At 40.6% G+C, this 13,056-nt stretch overlaps 1 protein-coding gene across 2 annotated transcripts; it reads left to right on the forward strand.

The window, feature by feature from the left end:
- Positions 1-222: 222 nt before the first annotated feature.
- Positions 223-1,491, forward strand: LOC125248912. Of its 2 annotated transcripts, XM_048161073.1 has the most exons (3): positions 223-319; positions 593-800; positions 884-1,491. In XM_048161073.1, the coding sequence occupies exons 1-3, from the start codon at positions 303-305 to the stop codon at positions 1,334-1,336; spliced, it is 678 nt and encodes a 225-aa protein (XP_048017030.1). In that variant the 5' UTR covers positions 223-302; the 3' UTR covers positions 1,337-1,491. The 2 variants fall into 2 exon arrangements, with proteins under 2 accessions (XP_048017030.1, XP_048017029.1); XM_048161072.1 differs by lacking the exon at positions 223-319 and having other exon boundaries at positions 435-800.
- Positions 1,492-13,056: the final 11,565 nt, after the last annotated feature.

The following is a 13,056-nucleotide window of genomic DNA, read 5'->3' on the forward strand; positions in this document are numbered from 1 at the left end:
ATAGAATTTTATTATGAAAAAGAATTATTTTTTAATTATATAAAAATATTTATATAATTATAAAAATAATTATTATTTAAAAACAGGAGTGTTTTTATTAATATCATCTGTCTTTAAACTTAAAACTATGCATTTGCTTTGAAAGTATTAAATTTTTTAAATATTTTTGGTGTTGTGAAGCTTGTATAATTCTTTTATCCTCTGCTAGGGTGTGTCGAGATAAATGCCACAGTAAATCATACACCAAGAGCATCCGAAGTGGCTCAATATGTTCAAAGTCTCATCTAAGCCTCCAGACATGGATGCATTTTATTTACAGGTAAGAATATATCATTGTGTGTTTGTTACATAATGAGCGTTGTTTTAATAGTGTTACAATAACTATTTGTTATTATGTAAGAATTATTTGTGTTAAGAGGAAAATCTTTTGTAGTATATTATTCAAGCATATAATATCAGAACTTACACTTGTTAACAATGTTAATAATATAACATTGACAGTGAACTGAGTATTAAGATATGTGTTATGATCCTGATGTTTTTTGTGTGTTTTTTTTTCTGTGTATCCTATGTGTTTGCTTTTAAACTGTAGATTTTCGCAAGGACACAGGTTACGGCAAGTGGACATGCTACAGGAAGGCATCACTGGAAGCTCTTCTACACTGACTAAACTTAGTCATCGTCTGCGTGGAGTCTGCAAATCTGCAATTAAAAGAATGAAGAGAAGAGGTGACCTGAAAATTGGAAAAAGACACGAAATTGTTTTTATTGATGAGAGCAAATTTGGCCACAAAAGAAAGGTAATATATTTTCAGTTATATCTGTTCACAATTTATAGTAAAGATGAATGATACAACACATTTTTTAATTCTGTCATTTTTAGTACAACCGAGGAAGACAGAGCAACAGGGCATCATGGGTGTTTGGAATGCTTGGGGTCAAAGAGGAGTTCAGAAGACCCATTTTGAAAGTTGTCAATCAGCGTTCAGCTCAACACCTCATGCCAATTCTCCAGAAGCATGTGAGACAAGGAAGCACTGTTGTGTCAGATGGGTGGAGAGCCTATAACTGTCTCAGAAATGCTGGATATAACCATCTAACTGTGAACCATAAGGAGGTTTTTGTTGATCCTCAGACAGGTGCTCACACACAGAACATTGAGAGATTTTGGGGAGTTTGCAAGGCAACAGTGTGGAGATTGAGGGGTAACCGCACAGAAAGCAGGCTCAAAGACCACTTAAAAGTAATTGAGTGGACTTACTGGCGTGGTGACATACATAAAAATGGCACCCTGGGAATGATTTTGCATGACATTAGAAGGAAGTATCCTGTGTGAAAAGATGTAGATGTTCAGTTTATTCTGTGACCATCATCATCTTTTGTGTTAAAAACAAATTTGTCAATAAACTGTTTGGCAATTGATTGTAATAATTCAAGATGTGTCTCATCTGTAGGTTGTTCTCTTGAACTATAAAAACAATAAACACTGAGTTGTTCACTGCAATATTACATGTCTCTTTTCTTATTGGAAAACAGCAAATGTTTACTTTAGAACAGGGAACGTAATCTGAAGTAATATTGCATTTGTTAGTGATAAATGTGCTTGTTACCTATTAATAAAGGGAATATTTCAGTTATAAATAATTTGTTAGTATAGAACAACTGCTAGAAAGACAGTGTTTCTCTGCAAATTTAAATGTCTGTGTTGAAATGCCCATTCTATAATTATTTCATACTTATAAGCTACATATTTATAGCCTGGATGCCAGCCGAACTTAGCCCCGCCCACAACATTTTGAGGTCGGGGAGTTCGGTCTGGACTAGATCCGTAGAGGAGTAATTACGCCCGAACAGAAACTGTTCGGACCAATCACATTGTCAGGGTGATGATTGACAGATTATCACCAGAAACGTAATCAGCTACGTCATCAAAGAGCACTTGGGGAGTTTGATTGACAAGCGATCTAACCAATCAGAACGCCGCATCCGCCTTTTTGTCCGACAAAGCAGTCAGGAGTTAGAAGATTCATTCTGATGTTCATTCATGTTTATTTGATTATACTATCGGTTAACGAACCTCTTGAGCTGAGGCGCTACAGCAATCTGTCACGATCATGGTCACAACACATTAAAGAGCCACAAAAGTTTTTATTGTTTGAATTTTTTTAATAACTACACAGTTTGAAAGCTGGGACTTTGTTTAATATCATAAGTAACCTGCTCTGTCTCGTCTGTCGATGTGTTGTCAGTTTCCTCTTTGCTCCGCGATGTATTTTCCACTGTGTGTGGCGTGACAGCGCCACGGCTTGTCGGACAAAGCAACAGTAAGGGGGGCGGGTCTTTGCGAAAGGTCAATTAGTTTACAACAATGATGGCTGTTGTTGAAGAACTGAGATGTGTAGATTCCGCCATCGCGTCCGTTATAGAAGATATCGACAGCGCATTAATTTTAAAAGAGGAACAGAGGACCGCGATCAAGGCATTTGTCGATGGGAAAGATGTCTTTGCCGTCCTTCCTATGGGATTCGGCAAAAGTTTGATTTATCAGCTGGCCCCGATGGTCGCTAAGAAGAGTTCTGTTGACAACTATGCGTCGCTCAACATACGTCACTTACTCTGTAGGTCTATCCAATTGAGGTCTTTCCTGGATCGGTTGAAATACGCCCCCATAATCAAAGCCCAATGGAGCAGTATCAGACTCATATTCGAACTAGAATTGAGTATGACCACGTCAGGCTAACATATTCACACAGTTTACTGGGAAATTATAACGTGTGTAATTGGCACAATACAAGCTATTAGTTTGTTTTAATTTTAGCTAATTAGTGCATTGTTAGGACAGAAACAAGTATAAAGGGGCTATAAGACAAAAATAAGACGACTGCCAATAAAGGCCTTATAAATAGCTTGTAATGGCATACAAGTACATAACTAGTCACTTCCAAATGCAGTTATTAGTCATTAATTAGTGTCTAATTTCTGATCCTTAAAATAAAGTGTTACCGAATGAACACACTAGTAATTAATGATTAACTTTACATTGTAAGGGTCAGAATTATGCATTAGTTAAGCATAAATAAACTAGTAATTAATGATTTACTTGTTCACAACTATGTATTAGTTAAGCATGGACACAATAGTAATTAATGATTAACTTAACATATTATAGTAGGGCATATTAGCCATTATTTACAAATTATTAAACATTTGAAATATACACATTTATGCTACAAATAAACAAAAATAACCTAGTAATTAATGATTAACTGAATGTACAGTAAATGCCTTTTAGTCATTATCTACAACTTAATAAACCATATATTATTTTTGTGTAGTGATGTAATTATATTTCTGTGCCATTCTATTAAGTTAACCGAACAATAAACTAGTAGTTATGTTTAATTACTGATGGTTTTCAGTTATAAAATTGCTAAAATAGTATAATAAAGACAATTTGACCCCAAAGTAAAAGGTATATCCACATTAATCATGGCAATTATTGAGTGATATTCAAGTTTATTGAGCAGAATAAGCCAATAATTAAGGCTAAACTGGCAGTAATACAGTACTAATAAAGGCAATTTGACCCCCTATTCTAAAGTGAAAGCTAAATCCTCATTAATTATTGCACTTATTGAGTGATATTGAAGTTTATTGAGCAGAATAAGCCAATAATTAAGGCTAAACTGCCACTAATACAGTACTAATAAAGGCAATTTGATCCCTTATTCTAGAGATAGGTTCTTATTTACACTATTGGTTTTAGTTATTCTGCAACGTGATTGCACGAGAATGTATTTTTACCCAAAGTGTGGTTTTACAACACGTACATTTACTTACATTTTATACACTGAAACGTACAATATTGACAGCACTAAAATTATTAAATGTAAAACCATTTTGCTATGTTCGTGACTTTCACTGCAAACTCATTTCAAAGAATTACATTAAACAAAACTACACTTTAAAACCTAATGCCACCTTTAAAAAGCTTTACACGAAGCATTTTACGGCAGTGATATCAATGCTCATTGGCTCTCGCCTGCTTCGTCACAGATTGCGACATGCCGTGAAGTGAAGTGAAGTGAAGTGAAGTGAAGTGAAGCGGAATACCATTTTTGTAGATTAATAACTTAATTCTGCTTGTACCCAATATATCACCAGAGAGGACTGCGACTTCAACACATCGTCATTCTGACTACTATTGGTAACGCTTTTGACATTTTCTTAATAAAGAATTTATTGCGATTAAGTTACACTTTTCTGTCTGTTGTGTTTTTCTTTATAACTGCATATTTTTAAGAAATGGTTATGGCTAGGTTTAGAGGTTTGAGTCGATTTAGTGGCTCAAAATATCCTTTTAATGCAATATTGTGTTACTAAAATTGTAATTTTCCTAAATATTAATGTCCATACGTTCATTTTATATTCTCTATAAAATGGTTATGTTTGGGTTTAGGGATATAACATTCATCCATAAAACGGTAAAAGGGAAATTATACAGATATCTTTATGATATTAAAAATTTGTAAATATTTTAAGTATTTCTGCTTTAAAAGCGTAATATGTTTACGTTTAAATGTTGCCAATACGTCCATGTTGTATCTTTCACCATTTATCCATACATACAAAAAAAAAAATATGTTTTGTAAAAGTTATGTATTAATACTTATATAACAATGAGACCATTCAATAAGTGCCTTAATTGAGGATATAACTTTTACTTTACAGTATGGGGTAAAATTGTCTTAGTAAGGGCCATTTAGCCTTAATTTATTGGCTTATTCTGAATATCACTCAATAAGCGCCATAATTAATGAGGATTTAGCTTTCACTTTAGAATAGGGGGTCAAATTGCCTTTATTAGTACTGTATTAGTGGCAGTTTAGCCTTAATTATTGGCTTATTCTGCTCAGTAAACTTGAATATCACTCAATAAGTGCTATAATTAATGAGGATTTAGCTTTCACTTAAGAATAGGGAGTCAAATTGCCTTTATTAGTACTGTATTAGTGGCAGTTTAGCTTTAATTATTGGCTTATTCTGCTCAGTAAACTTGAATATCATTCAGTAACTGCCATAATTAATGAGGATTTAGCTTTTTTACTTTAGAATAGGGGGTCAAATTGCCTTTATTAGTACTGTATTAGTGGCAGTTTAGCTTTAATTATTGGCTTATTCTGCTCAGTAAACTTGAATATCACTCAGTAACTGCCATAATTAATGAGGATTTAGCTTTTTTACTTTAGAATAGGGGGTCAAATTGCCTTTATTAGTACTGTATTAGTGGCAGTTTAGCCTTAATTATTGGCTTATTCTGCTCAGTAAACTTGAATATCACTCAGTAAGTGCCATAATTAATGAGGATTTAGAGATCTTCAAACTTTAAATAGGGGTCAAACTGCCTTTATTAGTAAAGGCATTACATGAATGGCGCCAGAATATTTGAGGAGCTCATTAAGCCATATAAATCACATTTAATGTTGAGATCTTCAAACAAACTTTTATTAGTGATCCCAAGAGTATGTCTTAAATCCAAGGGAGACACATTTGCTGTCACTGGTCCAAGATTATGGAATAAGCTTCCCTTCGAGGTTAGACCGTCCTCTACATTAGGTATCTTCAAGAGACGTTTAAAATTACATCTGCTTTCTCTGGCGTTTTAACTTTACACAGAAGTATTTATTATTATTGATGAGGGCTATTATTGATGATGATGTGTTTTGTTGTGTTGTTTGTCTTTTTGTATTTTAATCATTGATTTTGTTTACAATGTACAGCACTTTGGAGCTACAGAGTAGCCTGGAAAGTGCTCTATAAATAAATAAATAAATACAAATGTATTACTGCCAGTTTAGCCTTAATTATTGGCTTATTCTGCTCAATAAACTTGAATATCACTTAATAATTGCCATAATTAATGTGGATATACCTTTCACTTTGGGGGTCAAATTGTCTTTATTATACTATTTTAGCAATTTATACCTGCAAAACCATCAGTAATTAAGCATAATTACTAGTTTATTGTTCGGTTAACTTAATAGAATGGCACTGAAATATAATTACATCACTACACAAAAATAATATATGGTTTATTAAGTTGTAGATAATGACTAAAAGGTGTTTACTGTACATTCAGTTAATCATTAATTACTAGGTTATTTTTGTTTATTTATAGCATAAATGTGTATATTTCAAATGTTTAATAATTTGTAAATAATGGCTAATATGCCCTACTATATAGTGGGTACGGAAAGTATTCAGACCCCCTTAAATTTTTCACTCTTTGTTATATTGCAGCCATTTGCTAAAATCATTTAAGTTCATTTTTTTCCTCATTAATGTACACACAGCACCCCATATTGACAGAAAAACACAGAATTGTTGACATTTTTGCAGATTTATTAAAAAAAGAAAAACTGAAATATCACATGGTCCTAAGTATTCAGACCCTTTGCTGTGACACTCATATATTTAACTCAGGTGCTGTCCATTTCTTCTGATCATCCTTGAGATGGTTCTACACCTTCATTTGAGTCCAGCTGTGTTTGATTATACTGATTCGGACTTGATTAGGAAAGCCACACACCTGTCTATATAAGACCTTACAGCTCACAGTGCATGTCAGAGCAAATGAGAATCATGAGGTCAACTGCTTGAAGAGCTTAGAGACAGAATTGTGGCAAGGCACAGATCTGGCCAAGGTTACAAAAAAATTTCTGCTGCACTTCCTAAGAGCACAGTGGCCTCCATAATCCTTAAATGGAAGACGTTTGGGACGACCAGAACCCTTCCTAGAGCTGGCCGTCCGGCCAAACTGAGCTATCGGGGGGAGAAGAGCCTTGGTGAGAGAGGTAAAGAAGAACCCAAAGATCACTGTGGCTGAGCTCCAGAGATGCAGTTGGGAGATGGGAGAAAGTTGTAGAAAGTCAACCATCACTGCAGCCCTCCACCAGTCAAGGGCTTTATGGCAGAGTGGCCTGACGGAAGCCTCTCCTCAGTGCAAGACACATGAAAGCCTGCATGGAGTTTGCCAAGATGGTGAGAAATAAGATTCTCTGGTCTGATGAGACCAAGATAGAACTTTTTGGCCTTAATTCTAAGTGGTATGTGTGGAGAAAACCAGGCACTGCTCATCACCTGTCCAATACAGTCCCAACAGTGAAGCATGGTGGTGGCAGACGACTGGTTGCAATCGAGGGAAAGATGAATGTGGCCAAGTACAGGGATATCCTGGACGAAAACCTTCTCCAGAGTGCTCAGGACCTCAGACTGGGCCGAAGGTTTACTTCCAACAAGACAATGACCCTAAGCACACAGCTAAAATAATGAAGGAGTGGCTTCACAACAACTCTGTGACTGTTCTTGAATGACCCAGCCAGAGCCCTGACTTAAACCCAATTGAGCATCTCTGGAGAGACCTAAAAATGGCTGTCCACCAACGTTTACCATCCAACCTGACAGAACTGGAGAGGATCCCCAAATCTGTACTGTACTGTAAATACAGATCCATGTATTCTTGGAACAACTTGCCAAGTGAAATAATTAATGTAAATAGTAAACATCAATTTAAAGTCCTCCTGAAAAGGCACCTTCTCTTATTCCAGTAGCATCTAAGAAGGAAAAATATTGGATTTTCTATAGTATTTTTGTATCATTGGAATTTCTATTAATCGCAATGAGTGATATTATCTCTCTATTACTACTTTAACATATACTAGGTCCTGTGTGTGTGTGTGTGCGTATTTGTGTGTGGGTGTGAGTATGAGTATGTATTTATGTGTTGTTTTGTTGTTGTCATGTATTTCTGTTATCTATAATTTGTATCATTGTTATCTTTTGTTATAATATTCATGTAAATGTACTGTGTTGAAGCATCGACTCCAGGAAGAATAGCTGTGTTTTTCACAGCTAATGAAGATTGAAATAAATACAAATACAAAATACAAATCCAGGTGTGAAAAACTTGTTGCATCTTTCCCAAAAAGACTCATGGCTGTATTTAGATCAAAAGGGTGCTTCTACTAAATACTGAGCAAAGGGTCTGAATACTTAGGACCATGTGATATTTCAGTTTTTCTTTTTTAATAAATCTGCAAAAATGTCAACAGTTCTGTTTTTTTCTGTCAATATGGGGAGCTGTGTGTACATTAATGAGAAAATTTTTTTAAGGGGGTCTGAATACTTTCCGTACCCACTGTATGTTAATTTAATCAGTAATTACTATTGTGTCCATGTTTAAAGGGTTAGTTCACCCAAAAATGAAAATTCTGTCATTTATTACTTACCCTCATGTCGTTTCACACCTGTAAGACTGTAATATTGAGCCACTGTACTCACATGAACTGATTTAAATATGTTTTTAGTACCTTTATGGATCTTGACAGAGGAAGTGACATTGCTCCCTATGGAGGCCTCACGGAGCCATCGGATTTAAACAAAAATATCTTAATTCGTGTTCCTGTCACGATCACCATCTGTTCCTGTCATGTTCCTGTTCATTCCGGACTCCATTTCCCATAATCCTCCCTGTCAATCACATGCACTCACTCCACCAATCACCTGTTGCCACATACAGCCATGCACACTCCACACTAATCACCACACCCAGCTGATATGCATTACCTGGACTATAAAGGACTCACACACACACCACCTCACCGCGAAGTCTTGATTACCCTGGTATCATTTCTGAGCGTTTCCTTGTATCCTGTCTGCCTGTGATTGATCTTGCCTGTTCCTGTTTATTGACCTGTTGCTGCCTGTCCTTACCCTTGCCTTGTATACTGTTCTGTGAATGATATCCGCCTGCCTCGATCTACTGCCTGTACCCTGACTACGATTCTGCCTAGCCCTTGCTGTTCCTGTTTGCCCCTGCTTAGACCCTGCCTGTATGACCACGCTTACTTTTGTAATAAAAGCTTGCAAATGGATCTCTGCCTCAGTCCCGCTTCGTTACAGTTCCAAAGATTAACGAAGGTCTTACGGGTGTGAAACGACATGAGGGTAAGTAATAAATGACAGAATTTTCATTTTTGGGTGAACTAACCCTTTAACTAATGCATAGTTGTGAACAAGTAAATCATTAATTACTAGTTTATTTATGCTTAACTAATGCATAATTCTGACCCTTACAATGTAAAGTTAATCATTAATTACTAGTACGCTCATTCTTAGCTAATGTTTAATTGTGAACAAGTTCATTATTAATTAATGCTTAACTAATGTATTATTCTGGACCCTTAAAATAAAGTGTTACCAAACTTTTTTCCTCAGAATTCTGGTAACTTGGAAATTATTTTATTTCCCTCACAATTGTGAGGTTATTTCTCAAAATTCTGAATTTTCTTTCTGAATTGCGTTAACAGCAATTCTGAGTTTATATCTCACAATTCTGATATTTTTTCTCCCAATTCTAACAGTCAGAACTGCAAGAAATTAACTATGGTATCTATGCTATAAAGACACCTTGTCACAGACACGTCAGGTTCCAACCTCCAATCACAACGCACACCATCACCAGAGTACTGATCACCGCCACCTGCACCTCATCTCTTCACTCATCTACAGCACCATAAAGCCCACACGCACACAGCACTCCACGTCCGGTCTCGTTCGCATATACCCAATGTTATGCTTACCTCAAGGACTCCTCTTCGTATACTCACCTGTCTCCAGCGTGTCTCCTTCCCTCTGTGTGCCTCATCTGCTGTGTGGGTGTGTTCCAGTCAGCTCCTCAGTTCTCCAGCGATCTCCTCTGTGCTCCAGCGATCCCCAAGCTCCAACATACATCTACCTGCAAAGAGAAAGGACAGTAACTATTCCTCATACTACCTGCTCAAACCTCTATTCAACCAGTTCACTCACCTGTGTGTGTTCACCTGCTCTACTGTGGTCAAATAAACATCCATTACCTGTTACATCTGTGTCTGTCTCCTGTATACCGTAACAGAAGACCGGACCAACACCGCAGACCCAGTATGAGCCAGCCTAGACCCAGTATGAGCCATGAGTACCGGCGCCCTTCTCAGGATCGGCGGAGGATTGCAGCGGATTCCTACTGCAATGCACACTGGTCCTGGAGATGCAGCCGCACCTGTACCCGAGTGACACCTCCAAAATAGCGTTCATTATATCTCAGCTCAGCGGCATTAAAATGGGCCGACTCCATCTGGTCCCAGCGGGGCGCTGTAACCCAATCCTACTCGGCGTTTATTTCCCACTTCCAGGAAGTGTTCGGGAAACCGATCATGGACTCTTCAGCTGGTGAGAAACTTTATCATTTGAAACAAGGATCTCTGTCTGTTTACGATTATGCTTTGCAATTCAGAACGCTTGCAGCACTCAGCGGATAGAATGAACAAGCTCTAATAACGACTTATCGCCAAGGATTGGAACCTCGGGTGCGGCTGCATCTCGCTGCATGCGAGGACTCCATCGGCCTCAAAGTTCATCCAGCTCTCCATTCGCTGCGCCACTCGCATGCAAGCGTGCATCCAAGAGCACCAGGACCAGTCCCTCTCCAACGTGCTCCTCTGCCGATCCGAACCCGTCAGCACCCCAGAACCAGCCCAAGTACCCATGGATGTGGAACACTCTCGTCTATCGTCGGAAGAACGCCACCGCCGGCTGACCCTCCGTCTCTGTCTCTACTGTGGTGAACCTGGGCATGCTATTGCTGCATGCCCCACATGACCGCCGCGACCCCTGGTGAGTGCTATTATTCCTGCTACTCATAAGATGAAACCACTCACTACTGTCGTCAATCTTACTGCCGCTACTGTCTCCCTTTCAGTGGTCGCGCTCATCGACTCGGGGTCAGCCGGCAACTTCATCTCCGGAGCCATCTGTCGCCACCTTCGTCTCAAGACCACTCCGTCTCCTACCATCTACACGCTCAACTCACTAACCGGCAGACCCCTGAGCCGTAAGCGCGTCCGCACCGTGGCTGGACCAGTAACAATTCAAGTTGGTTTACTACACCGGGAAGAGGCTCATATGCTGGTTCTGGAGGACTCAACCGCTGACGTGGTTCTGGGGCGCCCCTGGTTGGAGCAGCATAACCCGATCATCTCCTGGAAAACGGGCGAAATCCTGAAGTGGGGCGACACATGCTTCTCTCGCTGTCTGGCTGAACTTCCTGTTCCACCATCTCCTTCGCCTGACCTCTCTCTCTGCGCCACGTCCAGTCGAACAATGCTCCGTCGACATCCCCAAGTGTTACGCCCCCTTCAGCGATGTCTTCTGTCCGCAACGGGCTTCCAAGCTGCCTCCACACCGGCCATGGGACTGTGCCATCGACCTGCTTCCGGGTGAACCAGTGCCAAAGGGTAAGATATACCCACTTTCCATCCCGAAGGAGAAGGCCATGGAGGATTACATCAAGGAAGCCCTCGCCCAAGGTTACATCAGGCCGTCTACTTCCCCTGCTGCTTCCAGTTTCTTCTTTGTGGCTAAAAAGGACGGAGGCTTGCGGCCATGCATTGATTATCGCTCCCTCAACAAAATAACCGTTAAGTTCCGGTATCCCCTTCCTCTCGTCCCAGCGGCCCTGGAACATCTCCGTGGTGCCACTGTGTTTACAAAGCTGGACCTCCGCAGCGCGTACAACCTCATCCGGATACGTGAGGGGGACGAGTGGAAGACCGCCTTCATCACCCCTACTGGCCACTACGAGTACTTGGTTATGCCGTATGGACTGGTCAACGCCCCCTCCGTATTCCAGGACTTCATTCATGAGGTGCTCCGGGAGTTTCTCCACCGCTTTGTCCTAGTCTACATCGACGACATTCTCATATACTCCCGGAGCCAGGCCGAACATCGCCGACACGTTGCGGAGGTCCTCACCCGACTTCGTAAATACAACCTGTTCCTCAAGGCAGAGAAATGCTCATTTCACCAACCTTCCGTCTCCTTCCTGGGTTACAACATCGACCACAGTGGCATCCGGATGGACGAGAGGAAGGTGGAATCCATTACCAACTGGCCAGTACCCACCACCATAAAAGAACTCCAGCGTTTCCTCGGATTCTCAAATTTCTACAGATGTTTCATCAAAGATTACAGTTCCATCGCCCATCCACTCACCAGCCTGCTCCGTCACCAGCCCAAGTCTCTGTCCTGGACGCCGGCAGCCACCAACGCCTTTAACCAGCTCAAAGAAGCCTTCACCACCGCTCCCCTACTAGTACATCCAGACCCAGAGAAAGTTCGTCGTCGAAGTGGATGCCTCAACAACTGGAGTGGGAGCGGTGTTGTCGCAGCAGCAGGGGACGCCAAGTAGACTCCATCCATGCGCCTTCTTCTCCCGCAAGCTCAGCCCGGCGGAAGTCAACTACTCCATCGGTGACAGGGAACTTCTTGCTGTTAAGCTTGCCTTGGAAGAGTGGAGGCATTGGCTGGAGGGAGCCAAGCACGCGTTCCTGGTGCTGACCGACCACAAAAACCTTGAATATCTTCGATCAGCAAAGAGACTGAACCCTAGGCAAGCTCGTTGGGCGATGTTTTTCTCCCGCTTCAATTACACCATCTCCTACCGCCCAGGCACCAAAAATGTAAAGGCCGACGCTCTCTCCCGTCTCCATGCTCCTTACGAACAGACCGAGGAACCAGAACCCATCATCCCGAGCTCTCTCATCGTAAGTCCTATTACCTGGTCAGAAGAGACCATTCCCTCCTCCAATGCCTCCACGAACCCTCCGCCGGGCTGTCCACCCGGCTTGCTCTACATTCCACGGGCACGACGCACTCCCACCATTCACTCGGCTCACACGTCACTTGGCACTGGTCACCCGGGGGTCAATGAAACCCTCTCGTTGCTTAAAGAACGCTTCTGGTGGCCAGGGATGGCTTCGGATGTCAGAAGGTACATGCAGGGCTGTAGGGAGTGTGCCATCTCCAAATCTCCTCGTCATCTGCCAGCTGGGAAACTCCTTCCGCTGCCCGTTCCAGATTGCCCATGGTCACACCTAGGAGTGGATTTCATTACTGATCTCCCTGTCTCAGATGGAAATACCACCATCCTAGTTGTTGTGGACCGCTTCTCCAAATCATGCC

This window comes from Megalobrama amblycephala, linkage group LG16 (genome assembly GCF_018812025.1).
Source record: "Megalobrama amblycephala isolate DHTTF-2021 linkage group LG16, ASM1881202v1, whole genome shotgun sequence".
Classification (NCBI taxonomy): Eukaryota; Metazoa; Chordata; class Actinopteri; order Cypriniformes; family Xenocyprididae; genus Megalobrama; species Megalobrama amblycephala.